Below are 20,041 nucleotides of genomic sequence, written 5' to 3'. Positions count from 1 at the left end.
GTCAGTTAATGTGATTTTTACACACATTAACACAATTTCCTCCAAATACTCAACAATTCTGTCTCAAATTAATCATTGCGATTTCCTTTCTGTTCTGAAACACATATTTTTCCAAATGTAAAAACCAAAAGCTAAAACCTGTTCTTCAGCTTTGCTTTTGGCTTTGCTAGTTACAAAATAGTAAGTTTTGGCCTCTTGATTTTCAAAATGGATTTTACTAATAAAGTGGATCAGGTTTAGCCATTGTGAGCTCCTGCTTAAGAGAGCTAAATTTGTTTTATTTGTTTAACATTTTTGTTGTAAAATACTTCAAAAATAGAAAAAAGTATTCCACTCTTAATCTTAACACAGTCCACATTTGGTTAGATTTTTATTAAAGGAAATATACATAGCTGGAGTCTAATTTGCTCCTTTCTTCCAAGCATAATCACTTCCTTGAATTTGTTTTTTGTATTTGATACACATTAATACTTCTATATTGTAGACATATTTAGTACTGAAGTTTTCAGGCATTATATAATACAAGTAATTCTGTAACTGGTTACTCTCACTTTTTAAAGATTTATAATGGCTGATTCATGAGATTCTAATTCATTCATCTTAATTGCTGTGTTAAAATTTGTTGTATGGTTTTACCACATTAATGTTAAATCACGTTTAAGTTGTTTCACTTATAATTTTTCACAATTATTAATAAAGCAGTTTTGTTTCCTCCTTTCAATAGTTACGTATCTTTTCCTTGATTTATTCTACCAGTGAGAGTTCTATTACAATAGTAAGGAGAAGCTCGATGTGATTTTGTTCATTCCTCCTTTAAATTTTGGTAATTTTTACCTTTATACTTTGGGAGTATTTTGTGTAGTGCATACACATTCATACTTTTTATGTCTTCTTTTGTAGACTGGCCTTTTTTTTTTTTTATGTCGTATTCCTTTTTTATCCCAAATAATGCCTTTCAAATTAAGTTGCATTTGTTGTTATGTCAATACTGTTTTGTAACTAAGTCCTCTTCACCCTTGTCCTTATGGAAACTAAAACAGTGCATATTTAAAAATTTTCCTAATAACATATATGTTCTACATTTTATTTCTCAGATTCATCACTTAATCTTATTTTCATTTGTTACATGTTTATACTTTACAACTGTTTGTGCTTTAAATGTTTCTATAGCACTTGTTTTTTCAAAATAACAAGTATATTTGAATTATCTCTGAAGGTATTAATAGTTTTTAAAAAGTTTCTTCTCCTTTTAGTCCTTGTTTCTTTCAAGTTCATTTTATGTTTTGTTTTTAGTGTCTATCTCTCATGTTGGAGAATTCCCTCAGAAGTCAGTTATCTTTGGTCATTTGCTCATTTAAGAATGGCAAAACAAAAAACAAAAAAAAAAGTTGACAGGTAGTCTGAATGGTTGGAGCTTACTGACTGAACTCCTTGAAGGGTAAGCTGGCTTTTTCTTATTACATCATTATCCTTAAGATTTGGCCTGGTCAGATTCATCAAAGAAATTCCTTAGTCTTCTTAAGGACGGTATTGCCAAGTATATATATATATTCATTTAATCCCCATTTAGTAGTGCCATACCTCAACTACCAATGCAACCCAGAGATCTTCTATTTTACCCTCTCCAGACAAAACACTTTCCATGATTCTTGATTCTGGCTACGTGGAACTGAAGAGGGTATTTAGTGATCTGACCTGTTTTAAAGAACTTTCCATCAAAGCCCCTTTCCTTTAACTCCCACTTTCAGGCTTCCTTATGTCACAAACTCCTGAAGCTTCTGGACAAATCTGTGAAGCAAATCAGGTGGTTGTTGCCTTTTCTTACTGCTGACCTAGGATTTAACTCTCCTTGGTTTGTTAAGTAAGTTACCACTGATAGATTATCTGCTTCGAAGTTCCAGAATTTTGTTACTACCTTTCCCATTCTCTCCACTTTTGAGGGTTTATGCCTATCTATTTTTTAATTATGGAGTTAAGCATATTCAAACATAGGTGGAATAACATGACAGACTCACCATGTCCCATCATTCAACTGCAATAATTATAAGCTCATGTCCACCTCTGCTTCATCTATATTCTGTTCACTCCCCAACTTCCCATATTATTTTGAAGTAAATCTAAGATATCAACCATTTCATTAATAGATATCCAAGTATCTTTTAGCAATAAGTAAATAAGGCCTTCTTAAAACAAAACAAACCAAAAAACCCACCAAACTACACTTCCACTATCAGCCCCAAGAAATGCAGTAACACTTCCTTAGTATGTGGCAAACCAATATACAATTATCTAATAAAGAAAATAAAAAATTTTTCCTTGGGTTTCTGTTTCAATCAGGATCCAAATAAGGCCTGCACTGTAATTGGTTGAAGACTCTTAAATCTCCTGTAGGTTATAGTAGAGTTTTCCGTCTTGGTATTTTGAGAAGCACAGCTCTTGCTTTTTGGGTGGCTCACTGCATCGTTCTCCTCTACCTACTAGATGCCAGTAATGTGCTCATAGTTGTGAGAACCCAGGATGGAGGAGGGACTGGGACACAAAATCATGTCTTGTTGAGAACCACTGGTTTATAGATGGCCTCTCTTTATGTCCTCCTCTCCTACTATTTATTTGTTGAAGAATGTACCAGGATCATCAATGAAACTTGTTTTTCAATTATCTAAAATTGGCAACATGCTATATGCTCATCACTTAAGAAGATGCTAAATAAACTATGGAATATCCATACTATAAACTACTAAGCAGGCATTTTAAAAATGAGATAGATTTACACAAATACAGGTGGGAAGACCTTTAAGACCTACTCTTTGTCACCAACTTAGAAATGGACACATTGTTTGATGACAATATGTAAAACCCAACCAAACTGTTAACACTGATATTTCCTAAATTGGAACTTGAATTGACAGTGAAGGTTAAGGGATCTTTAACATTATCTGTAATCCTTGAACGTTTTATAGGGTACTAGGTTAAGTACTTTTCATAACTAAAAATAAAATTAAAAAGAAAACAAGAATGTTCTTACCTAGATGATTTTGTAGCTCTCGTGTCTGCCCATCCTCAGTTGGAGTAATGAGATCCCATATGAAGCCTTTAATTTTCTCATCTCCTCGATAATGAATAAGGCAATATGCTAAGAGTGCTCGGCAAATTATTTCTACATCATGCTCATTTAGCTGTCTTTTAAAACGGCCATGAGACAGAATCTCTCTCCATCGGCCCCATCTGGTTGAAGAGATATATTTATTTACATTAATGCTAACTTCTAGAGAATAATGTTAACAGATAAAAGTTTTGAAAAGTCCAAAAAAACATTTTGTCATCAGTAGGGTTTACATCTAATATTTTCACCCATGAGTAAAATACAGAGCCATGGTATAGTAACTTCTAGTTTATTTTATTCAATAATGATTAGCACTATTATCCATTTTGCATTATTGGATATGCTAATATGAGAACAAGGAATGTGACATTAGTGATGTATTTATAATTTAAAACAGGGGCATCCCATGGTTCTATTAAATATATGTTAAATATATAAATTTAGGTACTTTAAAAATAGATTTGATTGATTCTAAAAGATAACAAATATACAATATAGTATATGCTCTCTATAACTTTATATATCAGACTACTGGTAAAAAATATTAAAAATAGTGTTTTACCCATAAACTAGCAGATTTTTCTCGACTCTAAAGCATTCAGTTCTTCCATAGCCATTGGAACGATCACAGGGTCTCCGGAGTTTGGGCTTTTCATCACCTTCACTTTCAGCTTCAGATAATTCAGCCAATTCATCTTTTGTGGCACTAAAGGGTCTTGTTTGCTTTCTAATTCTTGGAGTGTCAATAACCAAACTGTTCTGTAAAATTTAATAGTTATTACTTGAATGTTTTTCTGCAATGTTTTATGTTGTCACCTTTCAAATTGTACAAACATCAAAGTACAGAAAGCCAGAAAAAGAAATCACTCATGAATCCATCAACCTACCACATCAACTTAAAATTTTTCATACTACGTTAAAATCTTCATTACCATATATATGTAATTTTATGACATTACAGTTATAGGATAAAAGTTACTTGCAGTGTAATTATTAATATGAAAGATGTATGGTTCTGCAATAACCAAAAAATTATGCATAATTTTCTTAGTTAATTAATAATTTTAGATTATTTAAAATTTTTTAAATAAATTAGGCAAAAATAAGTCTTTGTGATTTAAGTTTATCCTAAAGATAAATTCAAATGAAGGGAAATATCCAGGAAAGGAAACATTGGTCAAAGGACATAAATATTTTGTAGATCTAGAAACATGTTTCATGTTTTCCAAAAGTTATACTAATACACAAGAAGGTAGGAGATTAAACAGAAGGGTGGCCTAACAAGCGAGGCAGAACCCTTGTCCCGCAACCACATATAACATGAAAATAAAGCAAATACAACTAATCCTGAAAGAGTGACCAGAAAGAAGACTGCAAGAGACGGCTGATACCTGGGAGAAAGAGAAGACCTCATGGAAAACAATAAAGTAGCAATGCTGTGATACAGCAGGATCCAAGCTCTCCCAACTCCAGGTCATCAGCAGGAGGAAAAGAAACGTGAGCACGGAGGAAGTAGAAGCCCAGGACTGATAAATACCCAACTCTGGAGACGTACTCTGGGAGCATGAACCCACATTACATGTTGCTCTGGAGATTAGAGGGGATGGAATGAAAACATGGGCAGGATACGAAGAGGGACAAAAATTCCAGCCACTTGTGGAGAACAAGTACTCACAACTAGCTGTTCTGGGACAAAAGAAAAGGTGGGCACTTTGAAAGACTTTTCAATAGTGAGAGGGCTGCTAAAGAAGGTTACACAGAGCTTGCTGCTCAGGAGAAATAATAGGGTGAAAAAAATGATCCTGACACACTCAGCCCAGCAGTTTGGGACTTTCAGGAGCTTCAGGCACTCCATCCCCCTGGCTGGCAATGCAGCCCCAAGACCCTCCACTGCAATACGCAGCCTGCGGCTCCTTCCCAGAAGACAGCACTGGTTTGCAAACCTGATACCCACGCTATTGAGCCACACTAGCCAGAGGGCGGCCCTGCTGGCAGACTCAGGGCTATAATGCAGAGGCGCCCCTCTCAATGCTCAACCCACTGGTCCTAGCAGTGGAGGCAGGCACTGCGGCCTGGAAGCAGGAAAGACTCTTTCCTCCTGGGAGGCACTGGCACTGTGCACCTGTAACCCGCACCATCATTCAAGGGGCTGAGCAGCTCCAGACTAGAGTTTCTGGGCACTAGAGGGTACTGCCAGCACAAAGTTAATTATTACATAGGAATCATTACAAATATGAAATGGAAAAAGAACCTGTCACAAACCAAAAATCCCTCAAACATCAGAAAGGGGACTAAATGAAACTCAAATCACCAAACTTCCTGATAAGGATTTAAAAATAAAAATCATAAACATGCTCACAGAGCTACAGAAAATATTCAAGAACATTCAAGGAATTTAAGAAAGAGACAGAAACTTTGAAAAATACAGTATCTGAAATGAAACATACAATGGAGGGATTTAAAAGTAGATTAGATGAGGTACAGAAGGTAAATTAAATAGAAATTAGAGAACAGGAACACAATGATGCTGAGGCACAGAGGAAAAAAAGAATATTGAGAGAACTGTGTGACAAATCCAAATGAAACAATATTCGGATTTATAAGGTATCAGAAGAAGAAGAGAGAGAAAAATGGATAGAAAGTGTCTTTGAGGAAATAATTGCTGAAAACTTCCCCAATCTGGAGAAGGAAACACTCTCAGGCCATGGGAGTGCACAGAACTTCCAACACAAGGTACCCAAGGAGGACAACACCAAGACACCTAATAAATAAAATGGCAAAGATCAAAGACAAGAACACAGTATTAAAAGCAGCCAGAGAGAGAAAAAAGATCACCTACAAAGGAAAACCCATCAGGCTATCATCAGACTTCTCAGCAGAAACCTTACAGGCCAGAAAGGAGTGACATGATATATTTAATGCAATGAAACAGAAAGGCCTTGAACCAAGAATACTCTTCCTGGAAAGATTATCATTTAAATATGAAGGAGGGATTAAACAATTTCCAGATAAGCAAAAATTGAGGGAATTTACCTCCCACATACCATCTCTAGAGTGTATTTTGGAGGGACTGCTTTAGGTGGAAGTATTCCTAAGGCTAAATCAACTACCCACAAAGTCTCTCAAGGGATACACAAAGAGTACACAATATGATACCTAATATATAAAGAGTAGAATCTAAAGCCTACAATGGCAATAAATACATATCTACTGATAATCACCTTAAATGTAAATGGACTGAATGCATCCATCAAAAGACATAGTTACAGAATGGATGAAAAAAAAAAGACCTATCTGTATGCTGCCTACAAGAAACTCACTTCAAACCCAGAGACATATACAGACTAAAAGAGAAGGGATGAGAAAAGTTATTTTATGCAATTAATAGGGAGAAAAAGGCAGGACAAAACAGACTTCAAAACAGAGAAAGTAACATACAAAGAAGGACATTACATGATGACAAAGGGGTCAGTCCAACAAGAGGATGTAACCATAATAAATATCTATGCACCCAACATAGGAGCACCTAATGATGTGATACAAATCCTAACAGAATTAAGGGGGAAATAAAATGCATTGCATTCATTTTAGGAGACTTCAACACACCACTCACTCCAAAGGACTGATCAACCAGACAGAAAATAAGAAAGGAAACCGAGGCACTGAACAACACATTAGAACAGATGGACCTAACAAACATCTACAGATTACTCCACCAAAAATCAGCAGGATGTACATTTTTCTCAAGTGCACAAGGGATGTTTTCCAGAATGGATCACATACTAGGCCACGAAAAGGGCATCAGTAAATTCAGAGGGAGTGAAATTGTACCAACCAGCTTCTCAGACCATAAAGGTATGAAATTGGAAATAAATTATGCAAAGAAAACAAAAAAGCCCATGAACACATAGAGGCTTAACAACATGCTCCTAAATATCAATATATCAATGACCAAATAAAAGCAGAAATTAAGCACTATATAGAGACAAATGAAAACAAAAACTCAAAACCCAAAAATCTGTGGGACATAGGGAAGACACTTCTAAGAGGAAAGTACATACCAATAGACGCTTACTTCAAGAAAGAAAAACAATCCCAAATGAACAGTCTAAGTTCACAATTAATGAAGCTAGAAAAGAACAAATGAGGCCCAAAGTCTATAGAAGAAGGGACATAATATAGATCAGAGCAGAAAGAAATAAAATTAAGAATACCAATAGAAAGAATCAATGAAAACAGGAGCTGGTTCTTGAAGAAAATAAACAAACTAGATAAACCCATAGACGTACCAAAAAAAAGAGTGTATGCACATAAACAGAATGAGAAATGAGAAAGGAAAAATCACTATGGACACCACAGAAATACAAAGAATAATTAGAGAATACTATGAAAAATTATATGCTAACAAGATAGATAACCTAGAAGAATGGACAACTTTCTAGAAAAATACAACCTTCCAAGAATGACCCAGGAAGAAACAGACCAATTACTAGTAATGAAATTGAATTGGTAATCAAAACACTAACTACAAACAAAAGCCCTGGACCAGATGGCTTCATCACTGAATTTTATCAAGCATTTAGAGAAGACCTAATACCCATCCTTCTTAAAGTTTTCCACAAAGTAGAAGAGGAGTAAATACTTCCAAACTCTACGAGGCCAGCATTACCCTAATACCAAAACCAGGCAAAGATCCCACAAACAATGAAAATTACAGACCAATGGTGAACATAGATGCAAAAATACTCAACAAAATATTAGCAAACCGAATTAAAAAATACATCAAAAGGATCATGCATTATGATCAAGTAGGATTTATTCCAGGGCTGCAAGGATGGTACAATATTAGAAAAATCCATCAACATTATACACCACGTCAACAAAAAGACAACAAAATTCACACGATCACCTTAATAGATGCTGCATTCGACAAAATTCAACATCCATTCATGACAAAAACTCTCAACAAAATGGATATAGAGGGTAAGTACTTCAACATAATAAAGGCCATATATGACAAACCCACAGCCAACATCATACTTAACAGCAAGACGCTGAAAGCTTTTCCTCTAAGATCGGGAACAAGACAGGGATGCCCACTCTCCCCACTGTTATTCAACATAGTACTGGAGGTCCTAGTCACGGCAATCAGACAAAACAAAGAAATACAAGGAATCCAGATTGGTAAAGAAGAAGTCAAAGTGTCACTACCTGCAGATGACATGATATTGTACATAAAAAACCCTAAAGACTCCACTCCAAAACTACTAGAACTAATATTGGAATTCAGCAAATTTGCAGGATAAAATATTAATACACAGAAATCTGTTGCTTTCCTATACACTAACGATGAGCTAGCAGAAAGGGAAATCAGGAAAACAATTCCATCCACAACTGCTTCGAAAAGAATAAAATACCTATGAATAAACCTAACCAAGGAAGTGAAAGACCTATATCATTAAAAGTACAAGACACTCATGAGACAAATTAAAGAAGACACCAGTAAATGGAAATACATCCTGTGGTCATGGATAGGAAGAATTAATATTGTCAAAATGGCCATCCTGCCTAAAGCAATCTACAGATTCAATGCAATGCTTATCAAAATTCCAACAGCATTCTTCAACAAACTAGAGCAAATAGTTCTAAAATTCACATGGAGCCACAAAAGATCCCGAATAGCCAAAGCAATCCTGCAAAGCGAGAATAAAGCTGGGGGTGGAGGGGTGGAGGGGTGGAGGGGCTCTACTATAAAGCCACAGTTATCAAGACAATTTGGTACTGGCATAAGAACAGACCAATAGATCAATGGAACAGAATAGAGAGTCCAGATATAAACCCAAGCACATATGCTCAGTTAATACATGATAAAGGAGCTATCAATATACAATGGGGAAATACAGCCTGTTCAACTGGTGTTGGCAAAAGTGGACAGCTACATGTGAGACATGAAACTGGATTATTGTCTAACTTCATACACAAAAGTAAACTAAAAATGGATTAAAAAGACCTGAATGTAAGTTGTGAAACCAGAAAACTCTTAGAAAGAAACATAGGCAAAACTCTATTGGACATAAACGTGAGCACCTTTTTCACAAACATATCTCCTTTGGTAAGGGAAACAAAAGCAAAAATGAACGAATGTGAATACATCAAACTAAAAAGCTTCTGTACAGCAAAGGACACCATCAGCAGAACAAAAAGGCATCCTACAGTATGGGAGAATATATTAATAAATGACATATCCAAGAAGGGGTTAACATCCAAAATATATAAAGAATTCATATGCCTCAACACCCAAAACGCAAATAACTTGATTAAAAAATGGGCAGAGGATCTGAACACACTTGTCCAAAGAAGAAATTCAGATGGGCCACACGCATATGAAAAGATGCTCTACGTTGCTAATTATCAGGGAAATGCAAATTAAAACCACAATGAGATATCACATCACACCAGTTAGGATAACCAACATTCAAAACACAAGGACAACAAATGCTGGTGAGATGTGGAGAAAGGGGAACCCTCCTACACTGTTGGTGGGAATGTAAATTAGTTCAAACATTTTGGAAAGTAAAATGGGGGTTCCTCAAAAAACTGAAAATAGATAAACCATTGGACCCAGGAATTCCACTCCTAGGAATTTACCCAAAGAAAACAAGATCCCAGATTAAAAAAGACATATGCACCCTATGTTCATCACAGCACTATTTACAATAGAGCCAAGATATGGAAACAACCTAAGGGTCCATCAGTAGGTGAATGGATAAAGACGACGTGGTACCTATACACAATGGAATATTATTCAGCCACAAGAAGAAAAGAAGTCCGACAATTTGCAACAACATCGTTGGAACTAGAGGGTATTATGCTCAGTGAAATAGGCCAGGTGCAGAAAGACAAGTATCAAATGATTTCACTCATTTGTGGAGTATAAGAACAAAGCAAAACTGAAGGAACAAAACAGAAGCTGACTCACAGACTCCAAGAAGAGAGGGAGGGAGAAGGGGATTCAGGGGTATTACGGTTAGTGCACACAAGGTAGGGGGGTCACGGGGAAGGCACTACAGCACAGAGAAGACAAGTAGTGACTCTATAGCATCTTCTACACTGATGGACAGTGATTGCAATGGCTTATGTGGGGAGAACTTGATTATATGGGTGAATGTAATAACCACAGTGTTACTCATGTGAAACCTTTATAAGATTGTATATCAATGATACCTTAATAAATAAAAAAAGGAAGTTGTAAGTGATGAACCTCATTATATTCAGTTTAATTCATTCAAAACTTAAGTTGATGTGCTTTTTATATTTATTGGGAAAATTTTCTAAGTTAGGCACTATGTTATGGGGTGTTGGTCCTTCAGCTCATTAAGAATCTATAATCTTATACAGACTAATATGTAAACAAATGCTATTCAAGATGTAATATTCTGTGATACAAGGTGTGTATAAACAACATCAGAGAAAGCTTCACAAAAAGTGATACCAGAGAGAAATCTTGATGACAAGTATTTGCTAGGCAGCCAAGGAAGAGATGCCATTGTAGGTGAAGAGCAAGGAGCCTGAAATGGAATTAAACATATAGGAAATGTTCCAGTCCTAGAGCAGAAGAGGGTAAGTGGTGGCAACGGAAGCAGGGATCAGACCATAAAAGTCATGCTATATGACAGTATGTACACAGTGCACTGGATTTAAGGGGGGGGGGGTACATAATGTTATTGTCTTATTGCTAGTGATGTTAACCCTCTATGCTAAGTTTTTTCACTGTAAAGTTACTAGTTTTCCTTTTGTAATTAATATTTTTAAAGATACACTTTGATAATCTGTAAAAATCTTGTTTCTCCTTAAATTTCACCCATTAACTTTAGAATTCATCAATGGGTCTTGTCTGCTACTATGGTTGATTGTTATTTTCTCTCTCTCATTCCTTGTGCATTTATTAACTGGCATTCTTCCTAAAGACAGTTGTTCCTTTTACCTGTCCCAGTCTCTTTATTAAAAAAAAAAACACTAATTCTGTTCTTTTGCTCATCTTTTGAGATTTTGACATATTTCTGATCAATTAATATTAATTGTTATATGATAAAAATACTAACTTTCATATAAACTTCTGCTAGTCTCTCCAGTCTGCCTTTTTATTTTTCCATTACATATGTTTTAGTCTCATATTTGAATATAATTCCCTTTGTGATTTCTAATTTATATTTTCCTACCAAGTATTTGAAAAAATAAAAATCTAGTTTTTTTTAATACCTTCATGTGTTGTTTCAAAAAGATAATTTTTTTATCACAAATCTGAGTTTACTTGGTATAGAGTAAATTAGTGTAATGCTCCCCTCAATGCTAACTCATCCTACTCATGATTATTAAATTATCCTTCTTTCACTAATACTATTTCTTTATTAAAATCTTATAATCTGATCTTTTCCTGTATATTCTGTTCTTTGCTCTTTATCACACTATTTGAATTATGGTTCCTTCACAGTATCACATTGTTATGTTTTAACATAGTAAGTAATGATAGTTTGTCTTCATTATACTCCAGTTTCAGAAAATTTTTAAATATTTTTCAATTAACTATAAATTAAAAATGTAATTGCACAAGTAGTGAATGACTACATGCTTATGTAAGTTTATTTATAAAATCCTTAACTTCTTAGGACAATAGAGAAGGCCCTATTGATTTGATTTGACCCACATCTATAGTCTCTGATCTTACCTATCACCACTCTAACTCCCTACATTCTGCCACCATGTTATTTCTATTTCTGGAATATACCAAGCTTATTTCACCAATAGTTCACTGTCATTCACTCGATATTGTGAACTTTTTCCAGATATCTTTAAACTGTTGGCCCTTTTCGTCATTTAAAGTCTCAGCACAGATGTTGCCTCAGAGGGACTGCCCTTGACCACTTTTACCTAGTGCTATCTCCACAGCTCTGCATTCTCTACCATCTTATGGTTTTATTTTCCTTACTCTCTGAAATTGTCTTATGTATTTGTTTACTTCCGTCTTACTCACCAGAATTCATACACTGTATAAGAGCCAGGGTTATGGATCTCTCTTCTTCACATCAGCCCTAATGTGAGAATGGTACATGGCTCATAGTGGGAGGGATCCATACATACACATGTGGTGTCTGGATATTTATTACCAATACATAACTTCTGAAAAACCACTAAGATCATACTACAAGTATTGTTCTGTATCTTTGTTTTTTAACTTTAGCTGTCTTGGAGTTCTTTCTATGTCAGCACATCAGGATCTATGTGATTGGTTTTACTTATTGCATTAGATAACATGGATGTAACATTCCTGTATCACAGGAAATTTAATTACTTTTCAAATTTTTTCTAAAACAAAAAAACCAATTCTTTCAACTGAGAACTCTCCCAAATATATTTGGTAATTCAATTTACTAAAATTGTACCTCTGAATAGGTATGTATCTAGGAGCTTGGTATCTTTTATTTTTATAATACAGGTAAGGCTCACAAACACTGATTCTTATAAAATGATTAGTGTCAGGTGTCTTATGAAGTTAACAGTTACGTTAATCAGTTCCACCAATTCTATTTTAGGTTTTTGGCCCTTTCCTCCTTAGTTTTAAGTGAAGTTATAAAAGAGACGGTTTAAATATGACACTTTTTTATCTGCTCCCCCTTCCCCGTCCCTTGTATTTGACTGGATCATCCCATCAATGGGATCTGACTGCAAGAAAACAAAGAGCAAAAAAAATAACACATGACTTTGAAGACATTTTAAAAATTAAAAAACATAATTTTAAGAATAACAGTAATACCCAAAATAATGTCCCCTGTATTATAACCTACCATAACAGATACCAGAAGTATTAAATTGCAGCATTGCCTGACTCCATGTGATTATTCTATCCTCTATCAATTTATTTATGCGGATAATATTTATTTCCGTAAGTATACTGTTGAATACCTTATAACATTATAATGATATTACCAAAGTAACCCAACAGGTTTTTTTTTTAAAGGGAAAGAAATACTTACTCTGCCACTTATGGCATCTATATCTATTTCTGCCTTTTTAGCCCATTTCTGCCAGAAGTTGGGATCATCTAAGGAAATATCAGTCCGGTTTCCAGATGCCACAAAGCTTGCCTGAAATACATATAGCAGTTTTTAAAAATGTTTTAAAGCTTACAGGAAAAAATCCATCAAAGTATTTTTAACATTATCTCCTCACATATACTGTGGATAGAATCTGTATCTAGCATACGCATGTACATTCAAAGGGTATGGCAAACACTATGGTTTGAAACATAGCAAAGCAAATGTTTAAGGCAAAAGGCTTAATGACAACCTAGGCTGGAGTTTTAGGAGCAAGAGTAAATAAGTTATTACTGTTGTTTAAGTCAAACTTACAGTAAGTTAAGCATCAAATGTTTTTGGCCAAGAAACTATACAAGACAGACATATGGTTTCTAGACACTAAATGAATATTAAGAAATTAGGTTAGAACAAGAATTTCAATCCTGCTTGCCCTACACAGTTCATTTTCTGGTATACTATTTTATTTCCATTACACTTTTAGATAGGTATGTCTCATAAAGAAAATGCAATGAAGGATATGAGAAATTAAAGAAAAATCAATCACTGTCTATCTGTATTTTGAAAATTTTTTCTTGCAGCAAATATGCTGCATAATCATTGTAAAAATGTAAGAAATTACAGAGGAAGAAAAGAAAATATAAGTGATTTATTTTCTTAAATACTATAAAAATAAAAAATTTTTACTTGTAACACACTTTAGATATTACAGTTCAATACTATAAGTAACTATTATTTACAACTTAAGTTCCTGAAAATAGATGACATATTAAAGAAAGTAATCAAAGTGCTTTATAAAAATGAATAAGCAGTAAAGATACATGATGCTCTAAGAAAGGAAAGGGCCTGAATAATGCATGCTAATTCTAAGAAAAAAATGGAAGAATATGGTCATAAAATGATTTTCAAAGGAGAATATAATTGGTAAATGTCTTTAAGATAATGTCTGATTATCTGGGATATATCAAACAATACAAATCTTCATTAAAAAATCCATTTTGATGGAATCTTAAAATTCACAAAATTACACATTTAAAAAGATAATAAACTCTTATAAGGAAACAAAGTCATTCATGACACTCAAGATAAATGTAAGTTTGAACACTGGAAAATTGATGGTATCAAGGAATTATTATTAATTTTATTTTTAAATGTGATAATAGAATTGCGGTTATATTCATGTATAGTGAGAAGTTCACTGAAGTTCCTAGTTTTTATTTTGTACTACAGTTTCATTGAAACAGGCCTTTTGAGATTTAACCAATTCAGTAAATAAGCATTTGCTTTACATGAATGGGAGTACACATAACATGAAAAATCACTGGATATGAAAAGTCATTAAAGGAAAACAATTAGGTTTTTGAAAAGTTTATCACGCTTATCTTAAAAAAATTCTATGTTAAAGTAGATAATCATTTTTATTCTGCTACCAGATAACCTGGTAATTCAGTTTATCTGAAACTATACTTCATGATTAAATAGCTTTTGTTATATTCATTTTAAGAGAAATGATAAATTTCTTATTCAAGTAAAATATTTCTAATATTTCTAATTCTAAATGCTATTCCATATGCTACCAGACATATAAATTATTTTCAAGATGACTCACAAAATTATCAAGGTTTATAACAATGGATTAACGTCTACAGAAGGGATATGCCTGTTGTGAAAAATGTCATCAAGTACAGGTTTAGTGTCTATATTTCTAAGTGTTAAATCTTAAAACACTAGTTCCCTGTGAAAATATTTTTCTTTAAATGTATTTCTTCAATCATTATATCCTTTTATTATTTACAAGGGAAGACATTTAAATGGTAAAATACACCCTCCTCTATCAGAAAGTAATAGAAAGATGATAGCAGGTGCCACAGAAGAAAAGGCCTTACAAATAGCAATCCACTGAAACTTGGTTCAGACTGCTTTGTTTTTGTAAATTAAGCAATTCAAAGTCTTGTTCTATATCAAATATAAAAAAATCAGACCAGAAACTTTAAAGTTTCTAGGATCCACCTGATTATCCTTTTGAAAATCTCTCAAAACAAGGTTTAGGTGATATGAAATTACCAATAAAGAATTTTATTTTATGGATACATATATATGCTCCATCTATGTAGCTTATCAAAACCGATTTGATAATGCAAAGAAATACAGACTGGAATTACTTCATTTATCTAAACCACAGAAAAAAAAATTGAGTACAGCAGAAGTCTTTGGAAATTCCAAAGAAAAAGTACAAACTACTATTAACTTTGAAACTATGGTGCCACTATGCCTGAAACCCACTCTATAGTAGAATTCCCACACAACTATGGAAATGAACAAATCACATGAGAACTACAGGCAAACAACTCTGGATTCTCTTCAGCTATTATGGTACCTTTTCAGTCAGCTCTCTTTACAAATCTAAGTTATTCCACAGTCTGAGGGCTTAAAATAGACATTTAAATGCTTATGTGTCTCACCTTCTTGGAGCACAGCTGGTTATGATTAGAGTATATCAGAGTAAAACAATATGCATATAGCACTTTATGGTATAAAGATTATTATGCTCTCTTCTTTAAAAACAAGAGACTCATAAAGGTTAATTGTCCAAGGTCACTCAGCTTAAGAGTAAGAATTTAAACCCTTGTGTTCCAATTTTATGTGTTTATTGTAATTTACACGGCAAACGAAGAAGTCTGTAATCATATGTGGTCATTAAGTGCTTAACATATGCCAACATAATTTAAAAAATAAGGAGAATATATCAATGCTTAGGCTAACCAGCAAAGGTGATTTCTATGACTAAAAACTTTCCATTAAATTAATTAGATTTCAAATAATTTCAGGCATGAGGGAAAAATATCTGTAGTGTGTTGACAACTTGAGTAGAGCAACAGTAAATGGAATTTCTCAGGAAAAAGCTAGGGCCCAGGTAAATCTACTCTATCATGACTAGTACTTATTCTTAGCCTTACATTTCTGCATTATTTCTATAGTTTTCACAATTCTACTCTCTTCTGGTTTATTCGCTGTTCACACTCTATTAGCACTCAAATCTATAGCTTCATTCTAGGCAATTCTCCTGGACACCTACGTGGATACTCAGTTAATGCTACAAATACTACATTACCAGTATTTTATTTTCTCCATATGAATTTCCTTTTCTTGCATTCTCTACCTTAATGACGGTGAGTCTTCTACCTACTTGAGCCAGAAATCTTCAAGTCATGTTTTACTCCTCCTTTACCAAATTTCTAACTGGTCATCAACTCCTTTCCTAGTGGATCTCCACTACCCAAAATCTTATTCTACAAAGCCTCTTAAGTAGTTTCCTTGCCTCTGAAGCCTTTCTCTTTCAAACTCATTTTCTACACTGCAGCTACAGTTAAATTTCTAAACTGGACCACAGTATGTCCATTTTTTGCTTGAAGGGATTTAAAGGCTTTTTAACTGCTTCAGGATCAAGTTTAAATCCCTCAAAATGGAATTTTTTTGAGCCCTTCACAATTTGGGTCCAACCTCCCTAATCCCTTCAGTATCATGTCCATTTAATTCATCCTGTGCAGCCATACATGCATATGTCATATTCTATAAAATCATCCTCAAAGTCTATTAATATATGATTTATTTACTTCTTCGTAACAGAATACAGTCCACACTTCCTTCAATAGTCAGCTCAAATGTTATTTTCTCTGCAAAGAACTTTGATTCTCTAGCTCTCCAATTTCATATAGAATTAATATTTTTTTTACTTTTTTCAACTACTACAACAATTTTTAGTATTTCCAGCACTTAATAAAGTACCTGACAAAAGATTCCATTAGTTTATTGAAATGAATGCATAAGAAAAACTTCCATTTGAAGGTGACAGTACATTTTTGAGCACATGCACTACCTGCCACCAGCAGTGCTCTCTCCACAAAGACAAAGGAAGATACCCTAGTTCAAAGTGGAGAGAGAGTAGAGAAGGAGGAAAATGTAGAAAGCAAGTAAAGTAGAAGGGAGAAAACCTGTGTGAATCAGTGTAGGTGGGATAGAATATTGAATAACCTCTTCAGATGAATGTAGGTTTATCATGTCTCTGTTGGAAAAACACGAGAACAAAAAGGAATATAAAGGCAGTAAAGTTTTAAAATGTCTTCCCAAAATAGGGTGGATGGACAGTTAATACTTCCTTTTAAGACACAAATTTTATTGCACTTCCCCAGATTAGGTTTAAATATTTAAAATGAATTTAGAAATCCTTTCTCTGCTTTAAGGACTTTAAGTTAAAGTAAGGTAATGTAATCTGCTACATTACTATTTATCTTTTGCTCTGCCTTTGGCATGTATGTTGTTTAATTTCTAAATTTGATTTCACATGTCCTAATCTGATTAGTACTTAGAACTATTTCTAGTTATTATACTTATTCCATTTCTCTAGGGTCAGAAAAGTACACATGAAATTTGTTATGAAAAGATCAGAAAGAGAATGAAGGGAAAGAATATATTACCTACTTTTAAGATAGTTTAGTTTATTTAAACATTAAGCAGATGGCTCTGCAAATAGTACAGTAAGAGACAAATTTTTTAGTAGCAAACATTACTGGTGTATTTATAAATTAGCGTTCACTATTACCTTGGCAAATGTTGACCCACGTCCTTCTGATTCAATTGTAATAGTTTTTGTACGACGTAGTAGAATCTGATCAATATCCTCTTCACAGAATTTAGAGCCTTCATCTTCTTCTTCCATAATGGCACCATAAGCACCTCTTCGAAGCAGATCTTCTATTTCCTTTTTGGAAAGCTGTTGAATCTAAAGAGAAAATAATTATGGTGACAATATATATGTATTTTCAGTTCATGAAATGAGAAATCCCTAAAGAATGTAAAAGTAGAGACATCATATTTACATTGCACTCGGGGCTTGGGATGTACATGAGAAAGAATTCTCTGAAACAATATACTGAAGTTGTTAACACTCCCTACCATCTTAAGACTTGTCATTTGCCTAAAATGGCTTCAGTAAGAACAAAGCCTATAGGGCAGGTAACCTCTCAAGGTTCTTTTTACTAGGATTCTATAGCTGCTACAAATGCAAGATAGGACAATAATCTTGAGGGAAAAAAATTCACCAAAACATCATTTATAACAAGAGAAAGCCAAAGCGTTTAGTTTGACACTTGAAAAAAATAATCAGAAAAAAACTTTATAGAAATAATGTAGAAATTTTCACAAATTGTTTTACTATGCCCTGATACAAATGTCCTAAAAGCAGAGCAAATAATTTTACCTTAAAAATACATTCTTAGAATTCCTAAGCACTGCAGTTATACAGACAGAACAAGTGTTCAAAAGCATTAATTAAATATTGCTCTATTCTGTAACCACATAAAGCTACCCATTAAGTGTTTGGTATGGACCAGAATTAAACGATAAACTTCCTGAGATTTAAAGTAAATGCAAGCAAAAACAAAAAGCTCCAAATGAAAAAGAAAATATACATACACCACCAACATTACTTTCTCTTCCACTCATGCTCTGTAACACAGCCTTATCGAGACCCAGTTTCAGACTGGCTCGGTCAAACATTTCTCTCTCATATGAGTTACGAGTTACTAGTCGGTAGACTTTAACAGCTTTATTCTGACCAATTCTGTGGCAACGAGCTTGGGCCTATAAAAAAATGAAAAGTTACAGATTCAATTTATTTGAAAAATAGCACAAAAGGCATTTAATAGTCAAGTATCTTGATGAAATATAAAAGTCTAAGGATTTTGGACACTCTTGGTACTTGATATACTTTCTCTAGAATCAATAAGCAATAAGTAAAACTTTATAAATACATGGAGGATCATTATTTTTCCCCCTTTTTTTAAAAGGTATTATTGGTATACAATCTAATGAAGGTTTCACATGATCAACACTGTGGTTACTACATTCACCTGTATTATTAAGACCTCCCCACCACCCCACTGCAGTCATTGCCCATCATAGTAGTATGATGCAATAGAGTCAGAGAAGTACTTTAATCTGATATTAAGAATGTCATTCATACACAAGGAAATTAGCCTGTTTTCTTTATATAATCCTAACCCTTTCATAGTTTCATTTTTTTCTCCATTTACTATTTCAAACAGAATTCTGTGTTTTTTGTAGTGCTATATTCTTGATTTCTTTAGGACTTCTATACAGGTGTCTCTTCCCAGAAGAATTCAAACTTCATTGAAGTGCTTGCAGTGTACTGGTTCTTTCAGAAACCTCTCTGGTCCTGTAACTCCCTGCTAACCTATAGATGTAAGTAGCTGACTGTTCCCTATGCTATTTTTTTAATTAAGGTATCATTGATATACAATCTTATAAAAGTTTCAGATTAGCAACACTGTGATTATTACATTCACCCATATTATCAAGTTCCCCCACCACATACCCCGTTGCACTCACTGTGCATCAGCATAGTAAGATGCTATAGAGTTCACTACTTGTCTTCTCTGTGCTGTACTGCCTTCTCCATGACCCCCTTACATTGTGTGCGCTAACCACAATACCCCTGAATCCCCTTCTCCCTCCGATCCCACCCCCTTCCCTTTGCTACCCGCTTGTCTCTTCTTGGAGTCTGTGAGTCGGCTGCTGTTTTGCTTTGTTGTTATGCTCCACAGATGAATGAAACCATTTGGTACTTGTCTTTCTGTGCCTGGCTTATTTCACTGAGCATAATACCCTCTAGCTCCATCCATGTTGATGCAAATGGTAGGATCTGTTTCCTTCTTATGGCTGAATAATATTACATTGTGTATTTGTACCACCTCTTGCCTATTGTAAATAGTGCTGTGTTAAGCACAGGGGTGCATACGTCTTTTTGAATTTGTGATCTTGTTTTCTT

The 20,041-nt window shown here is 34.2% G+C and overlaps 1 protein-coding gene across 12 annotated transcripts in view; it reads right to left on the bottom strand.

Annotated features, from left to right (window-relative positions):
• LOC118926497 (chromodomain-helicase-DNA-binding protein 9) overlaps positions 1-20,041 on the bottom strand; it is a 293,397-nt gene that overhangs the window by 70,472 nt on the left and 202,884 nt on the right. For all 12 annotated transcript variants that reach the window (XM_057493237.1, XM_057493239.1, XM_057493238.1 and 9 more), the window contains 5 exons: positions 18,667-18,834; positions 17,795-17,974; positions 13,135-13,245; positions 3,666-3,862; positions 3,026-3,225 (listed from right to left, as the gene is read on the bottom strand). In XM_057493237.1, the coding sequence (XP_057349220.1) occupies positions 3,026-3,225; positions 3,666-3,862; positions 13,135-13,245; positions 17,795-17,974; positions 18,667-18,834 (856 nt within the window). The remainder of the gene's footprint in view (positions 1-3,025; positions 3,226-3,665; positions 3,863-13,134; positions 13,246-17,794; positions 17,975-18,666; positions 18,835-20,041) is intronic.

This window comes from Manis pentadactyla, chromosome 15 (assembly GCF_030020395.1).
Source record: "Manis pentadactyla isolate mManPen7 chromosome 15, mManPen7.hap1, whole genome shotgun sequence".
NCBI classification, from domain to species: Eukaryota; Metazoa; Chordata; class Mammalia; order Pholidota; family Manidae; genus Manis; species Manis pentadactyla.
Note: the sequence above shows the minus strand (reverse complement) of the source record. Positions and strands in the feature narration are given on the sequence as shown.